At 36.3% G+C, this 8209-nt stretch overlaps 1 protein-coding gene across 1 annotated transcript; it reads left to right on the forward strand.

The window, feature by feature from the left end:
* The first annotated feature begins 947 nt into the window (after positions 1 to 947).
* LOC112789649 (uncharacterized) lies at positions 948 to 4077 on the forward strand. The gene is made up of 4 exons (XM_025831626.2): positions 948 to 1299; positions 1936 to 2112; positions 3019 to 3394; positions 3477 to 4077. The coding sequence occupies exons 2-4, from the start codon at positions 1944 to 1946 to the stop codon at positions 3787 to 3789; spliced, it is 858 nt and encodes a 285-aa protein (XP_025687411.1). The 5' UTR covers positions 948 to 1299; positions 1936 to 1943; the 3' UTR covers positions 3790 to 4077.
* The last annotated feature ends 4132 nt before the right edge of the window (positions 4078 to 8209 follow it).

Here is an 8209-nt window from a genome sequence, read left to right on the forward strand (position 1 = left end):
TTCACCAAGAAATTTGACCAACAGGAAACAAGCATTCCTGCAGATCTTCAATTTTTTTCTGTATTCTCCCTGGCCTGGGTATTCTCATGGCAATATAGGTATGACAAACAAGAACATCCAAAGACACCACCTATGCTTCAAAGGAATGCCTATGTAAAATGGTGGTCTCAGTTCGATGCCGCCATGGCCCATCCAGATAAAGTTCGAAATTGGTTCAAAGAACATCCCAAATTCACCAAACCATTCGACCATGAAGAATCAGTATTCCTCAACCAAAAAGCCCAAATTGCAGCAGCCCTTACAGGAATATATATATATATATATATATATATATATATATATATATATATATATATATATATATATATATATATATTCTTCACAGAGCATAGTTTTTCTTACCCACAAAATCTAATACATTACCCAAGGCCTTCAGTTGATTACTTTTTTGTTCTCAGGCCCATTCATTGCAAAGGCAAAAGCATGCAGTGGTCCAACTATCTATTTGAATATTGTCCAAACAAAAAATTAAAACTAGACACAGCCATCCACCATTCCAGCATAGGAAGCTCGGCTCTGTGGTTCGTTCTGCACAAACCTTAGCTTTCTCTGCACAATTCTAAGCTGCTTCCACTATTATAGTTTACGGACACGTGTTGTTATTGTCTTCTTCTAATGGGAATATCTGTAAATCTTTATACACTTACATCTGTACATTATAATTACCCTTGAAGCAGTGCTTTTAATAATAAATTATTAAAAATAACAATAAAAAATATATTCTAACAATTATAATATATATATATATTTCAAATAATTTTATTTGTATTTATTTTTTATATTTAAAAGTTATAACCTATATAATTAATAAATTAATTTTAATTTAAAAATTAAAAAATATGAATTCTGTTGTTTTTTTCGATTAATCTTTTTGTGCAAAATTTTTTATAGTTGACTGATTTTTGTCATTTGTCCAGCAGTTCTTTATTGGTTCCATAAATATAGTAATTCTCTGAAATGCCCATCAAACTAGGGTTTTACTTTCTCAGAAAAATAAAATTTTATTTTCCCTCATCCTTTTCAATCTTACAGGGTGTCATCTCTCTTTCACAATCAAATCTTGTTCCGGATCAAATCATCGTCGTAATCTTTCTGTTTATACTTCTCCGATAATCTCATTTCTGCATTCTCCGGTCTTTACTGTTCGTGGCGGTGGCATCGGCGTCGGACACCCAACGTGCAAGGCTGTGCTGTTCTCTCGCGGGCTAGGCAGCTAACTGGCTCTATCGTCCAAGAGTGGTTGGTTCCAATTTTCATTATCACTTTAATATTTGTTGCTGTACTTATTCATTCTTTTGGTTATATCTTGTTTTGATTGCGCGTATACATGTATTTTGGTGTGTTAAGACTTGATGTATGTTTATTTGTTGAATTTCTATTGAATTTGCTGAATTAATTGCATGCCTTATGAGTAGAAAATTGCTTACATTGATTAGATTTTATATCTTATATGTCCAATTTTTCTGCATTTTTTTGCCCATACATTTATTTTTTACGGAAAAAGTCTATGGGCCAGCTATGGGCCGGCAGTTTTATTAAAATCTGGCCAGCACTTAACCAGCAAAAGGAAAGTAAGCAATCTTATCTAATATACCATTAGATGTAATTTCACACCATTAAAAACACTAATAATGGCTAATTGATGGCTACAAATTACAAAACTTGCTGGCCCTTAGCACTCCTCATTTTTTAGGTAATTCGCCATTTCCCGTGACATCATACGCCATATTCTATGGCAGAATTTTGGCTCACCACCATGAGCTGCCATCTGCAATAACCTTCAAGTTGATTCATAGTTATTTGTTTTCATTGTTATTCATTCAATTATCCTCTCACCAATGTTTTCCTCTCTATTTTTTTGGGTCATATGACCAGCTGCACAGATGGATTTGGAGACTGAAAACAGATTAGCTGCTATGCTTATGAGGGAAGCAGCTGAATTGCGGCGACAGTCTGAACAGGAAGGTGTTCTGGCTTATCTTCATAAGCCTAATGTAAGGACTCGGCCAAATTCACGTTTCCTCACTGCTACTGTACGTGGGGTACAACAAGGTTGGTTCTTAGTCACAAATTTTAGATAGAACTTGGCTATTTTTGTTCTAGATTATCTTATGATTCAGGTCTGTTCTTTCAAGGAAGTTATATTACTATGCATGAAAGAATGTCTGTATATCTGATCCAGTGGAACTTTTCCTGTTTGTAGTAGAAAGTTTATCTATTTATCTAAGTTTAACTTAATGTACCACAATCAAATAACTTTTATTGGACTACTTTTTTATAAAAGCTATCATCGGATTAGAAGCTTATATACTATAGATCATGTATATGAAATTTCATCTCAATTCAGAATCATTTGATATACCTTTTTATAGATAAAAATCAACGAAAATATAAAAATTTAAAACACACATGCCTATGGATTGTTACAATAGTCTTATTGATGTATATTTACAAAACTTGGTACAAATGATCTTCACTATAGGTGATTGTAGGTCAACAATTAGATTGAGAAAAAATAACACTGTTAGATAGATATAAACAGTTTAAATTTGCTTAAATTAACACTGGTGTTATTTGATCTTTGCTCTCTCTCTCTACACACACACACATACATATATATATGCCTTTGTCAAAATCTTGATCATCCTACATTCCTCTAACCTCCGAATCATCTATGGCAGTTTTGAGATCAGCCATAATATAGTGACATCTGATATTGACGACTGTGTTCCTTATTATCTATGGATATTTCTTAGTTATAGAACATTATGGTATGCCAACCCCATCATGTGGGATAAGGCTTAATTTCTGTTGTATCAATACAGCTTTGTTGTTATTGCATTTAACCATGTTGAAACTTCATTTATTGAGGATCTAGATAATAAAATGGTCATCCTCCTCTTGTCTGTGTTGTGCTGTAATTTATGTCAATTGTTTATTAATTTTTTTTCATATCAGCAAATCGAGCTGTGGAAGTGAATGAGATGTGGCGAGTGCGACAGAAAGAATTGGAACTTGATAAACAGGCAAAAGGCACCACGAAAGATAAAAGCAGTGGTTACAAAAGCCACACGGATCGTGACTCATCAGGAATCTCTAGAAGATATGCTGCTTTTGATAATAGCTTGAATGCCTCTTCTTCATGTTCAAGTAAAAGAGAATGGGATAAGTGGGGATCAAAAGATAAAGGAAGTTCTGACAAACACTACAAGGATATTAGTAATAGTAACCTATCAAGAAGCATGAGTAGACATGGCAGTTTTCAAGAACCAGAGTATAATCCAGAACCAGAAGGTATAAGGGATGAAGAGATGGAAGAGTTTCTTCATACGAGGTATTGCTACTTTCTCTTGTATTCTGATGTGTCATTTACACTTAGTCTTCATTTTTGTTTAAGAGACATTAGTTTGGTGCAGGAAAAAGCGAGGCAGAGGTGGCATCGGTCCCAGAATGGATGAGACTGGGCCTTACCTTCCGCCCCATCCAGATGGGGAAGCTAGTCCTACACCGGATGCAAGGGAGCGCCGTCTTATTTATGGTCCTGAGAGGCTGTCATCAGGGAAGTCGAATGAATCTTCAGAAGAGGAGCTTCACGATAAAAGGCTGAAAAAGCGAAGAAAGTCTCGCTCTGGCAACTCAGACAAGGAGCACTCTAATTCTAAGAAGCACAGGTCCAAAGAAAAATCAAAGCACAAGAAAAAGGAGAAAAGAAGAAAACACCGTCACTAAGAACTTTTGTGGAATTTGATATTCACTTTAGGTAACTTCAGAAAATTTGGAAAACTAACATTTTTACTTTGTACATATATTGCGTAAGATCAGAGATGTGGGTAAATTTATCATATACAAGTTGAATAGTAGTAAGCCAGGTAAATGCAATTTGGCAAAGCATGGGTGAGATTTATGCCTACAAAAAGTTACAGCAACTTTTTGTTGCCGAACTATTGACAAATGAAATTCATGTAGAGATTTGTGGAAATTTCATCTCATGAAATCCAATCAGATTTAACATCATAATATCCATCCAAGCTTCATTCGTTTCGTTGAAACTAGCAACCTACTTTGCGTGGATCTCATATTGAACTAAAAATATTTAACTCATTCTAGAAATTTTCTTAGTTAAATTTAAAAAATCGTTATTTCCAAAAGCAAAACTAAAACAACATTAAAATGAAATATATTGTTTTTCTGGAAGTAGGAAAATCAGATGGATTTTATTTGATTATGGTCAGAATTGTGTGAATTCTACGCATGTGTCATTTCTTTATTTTTTTTCTTTTTCTTTTTTTTTTATGTATTTATATCAGTTTTTATTTTTTAATGACAATTTTATAAAAAGTTATTTGTACAGAAAAATAGTGATAATATATTTTTGTGTATAACAAATTTTTTATATATACATGTGCTAGATTGTTTGGTAAAGTTTTATTTTTCAAAAGTAACTTATCAAAATTGACTTTGGATATATAAGTATCCATATCTTAGTCTACAACTTAGTCATGTTCAAAATGTGTAAAGCCCAATCAACACTCTACATATATCATATCTTCATTATTACTACACCCCACATTATAAAAGGTCGGATATGGCGACATGAGTCTATCCTTATCTAAATAAATAACTAGCTTCTAAGATATTTTTTATTAATTTAGAAGAGAAATCTCAACAACCTCTTTAACAAAAGGGAACGGTTATCCACCATCAAAGGTGGAACTTCTTTAAAATATGGTTATTGACTCTATATCTACACTTACAAATATCCTGACACCCTCAGGTATTCTTTGAACCCAATCTACTAAAATCCTACCTAAAACCCATGCTAACTTAAGGATCGGAGTTCCTTGCAGCTACCACCCCCACCTTCTCACGAAGAACTCGGACGGCAGCTCCTCGTCACCAGAAGACGTCGAACACTGACCTTACAGGAGTCTGGACCTCAAGTTCAAATCCAAACTTATCCGTTTCAGGTAATTCTCGAAACATTTGCATCGTGCTGGTGACCTGGAAATCAAGACCGTATAATGGCAGATGACATCCCAAAAGATGGACATATCGCTTCCGACTCGGAAGCTCGAGAAGAAGAGCAATATAATGATGAACGGGCGTTAGTCATACCTCCGCAAGCTAACGAAGGGAGAGGTGCGACTAGAGATGCGTACACTTCAAACCCAGAAGTACATAGATCTGAAGCATTCGGGCCAAGAGATCCTACAGAGATCATGGAACTTGTCCACAAATATCAAGGTCGACTAGAACAACTCGAACAGGAGCTAGAGCGACAACAAGAGTCTGAAAGATTACTGAGGAGGGAAGTTCGAAGACGAAGGGAATTAGAAGAAAAGCTCTTGATGTTGGAATCCGACTTTAAGGGAAGAAAAACCCGAGCAGACCGAGAAAAAAACACCTCTGACAGGCGAAGATCCATTCATAGAAGAAATCATGCCGGTTAAAGTTCCTAGAAATTTTAAAAGCCCAGACAAGGATTTTTTTTTATGGAACCATCGATCCAAGAAATCACATAAGTAATTTCAAAAGCCGCACGTATATGGCAGACACATCAGATGCAACCCGTTGTATAGCCTTCCCGACCACATTAATTAAGGCGGCCATGAAGTGGTTAGATAGTTTACCACCTAGATTGGTCACATGCTTCGACGATCTGACAAAAAGTTTCCTTACCCGATTTTCCATTCAAAAGGATAAAGTCAAGCATGCGCCAAGTTTCTTAGGAGTAAAGTAAGAAGTCGAGGTGTCCCAACGAGTTTATATGGAGATTCAACAAAGTATGATTGGAGATTCATAGCCTACCTACCGAAACAGTCATCATGAGACTAATCAATGACCTCAGGGAAGGACCTTTATCTCAATCCATATCTAAGAGACACCCAACCACTTTGTACGAGGTACAAGAGCGAGCTGAGAAGTACATCAATATAGAAGAAACAACTCGTTTAAGGGAACTTGCTCCAAAACAACACAACCAATATTCGTCTCGCGATAAAGAGAATGAATCCGAAAAAAAGAAGAATAAAACTCAGACAAAATTCAAAAGTATTAGAACTACATCCCATTACGAGTATCCCTTGTTGATGTCTACAGAGAGATTTGCCATACAGAAAGATCCCTCCTTCCAGGCCGATAAAAAATAAGAAACGAATAAGTCGATCAGAATACTGCGAGTACCGTAAAATCCACCGCTATTTCACCAATGATTGCTATGATTTAAAAAATGTAATAGAGAGATTTGCCACATAGAAAAGATCCCACCTCCCAGGCCGATTAAAAATAAGAAAGGAGAAAGTCGGTCAGAATACTGCGATACCATAAAATCTACGGCCATTCCACCAATGATTGTTATGATTTAAAATAATGTAATCGAGAAATTGGTAAGGGGAGGCCAGTTAAATAGGTATTTAGTGGAAAGACCAGATGATCAGAGGAAAAGAAAAAGAGATGAAGAAGACAAGGGTCGCCAAGACCGACCTCCATGAACTTCGAAATTGACTTCCTTGTGTCTGGGCATGCTTCCCAACCTGAATCTGAGAACCCAGTTAGATTGTAATCTACCTCTGAAGTGAAGAACAACCCTGCTGCTGGCTCCCTTTAGGTACCTGAGCACATGATGTGCTGCCTACAAATGTTGGGTGGTCGGACAGTCCAAAAATTGATTGTGTTTTTTCACTGTATGACTGATATCTAGTCTGGTATTGGCTAAATACAACAGCCTCCCAACTAGCCTTCTGTAGCCCGAGTGATCCTTCAATGGCTCCCCCTTTTCTCTAGACAACTTCATTGTATAGTCTAAAGGTGTAGTCACAAGCTTGCATCTTCAAACCTTGTCTCCTTTAAAAGATCTATGACATACTTCCTTTGATAGAGGGTAGTCCCTTTCTTCGACTTTGCAACCTCTATTCCTAAAAAGAATTTGAAGTTTCCTATATCTTTGATCTTGAACTTCTTATCCAAGATCCCTATAATTCAGTTGATTTCCTTCTCATCATTGCCCTCTATAACTAAATCGTCCATATATACCAGCAATGCTGTAAATCCAAATTATATCCCCTTTGTAAACAAACAGTGGTTCCATTGCCTACTTGCTTGTTTAAACCCATATAACAACCTTTCTAGCTTGCAAACTTGCCCTTCTCCAGCGGCTAAGCCTTGTGGTGGCTGTATGTATACCTCCTCATTGTGTATATTGTGCAAGAAAGTAGTATTCACATCAACTTGCTTAAGCATCCAACCTTTCATGGCAGCTACAGCCAGTACAATCCTCAATATTTTTAACTTTATCACTGGGCTAAAAGTGTCTAAATAGTCAACACCAGTCACTTGTGTGTATCTTTTCACCACTAATCGGGCCTTATACCTCTCTATTGAATCCCATCCGGATTGTGCTTTATCTTGAAAACTCACTTGCTTCCAATCTCCTTCTTCCTATGTGGTAGAGTTGTGAGCTTCCATGTCTTGTTCATCTCTAGAGATTTAAGCTCAGCATTGATGGCTTCTTGCAAACAAGATTATGAGATTGCCTCTTTATAACGTTTTGGCTTAACATCATTGGTTAGTGTAAGTGAATATGCCTTATGTGATGTAGAAAGTGAATTATATAACACAAAATTTGAAATTGGATACCTGACTTTGTTGTAATTGATGGATTAATTCGACCCAACATTGTTAATGGTGGTGCTTACATAAACAAAATATTTTAAATGAGTGGGTGGTCGTTTCTCCCTTGTAGATCTTCTTAGTGTACTATGTTCAAGTCCTCTTGGTTGGGTGTTTTCTATGTTTGGCTCACAAGCGTTCTCATGAGGACTTATCGAGTTACCTTTAATAACTCTTGGCCAATTTTCGGTTTAAAAAATATGTAAAAGGGTTTTTTTCTAGTCTTGGTGTAAGTGGCATGATAATTTTAGATTTGGGTGTATGTGTTTGTTTGTGCTTGTTTTGTGCAAAAGGGAAGCAATTTTTATAAAATTCAACATTTCTAGAGACAAAGACTTCCTTGGATATCAAATCAAGTAGAACATTCTGCATGTTGCATTTGCACTCGTGGAGAGTGAGAATGCGGAGTCCTGGTCATTTTTTCTATCCCATCTTCGCCAGCACGTGACCCCGCAACCGGGTATCCTGGTGATATCAGATA

This window comes from Arachis hypogaea, chromosome 3, assembly GCF_003086295.3.
Source record: "Arachis hypogaea cultivar Tifrunner chromosome 3, arahy.Tifrunner.gnm2.J5K5, whole genome shotgun sequence".
Lineage (NCBI taxonomy): Eukaryota > Viridiplantae > Streptophyta > Magnoliopsida > Fabales > Fabaceae > Arachis > Arachis hypogaea.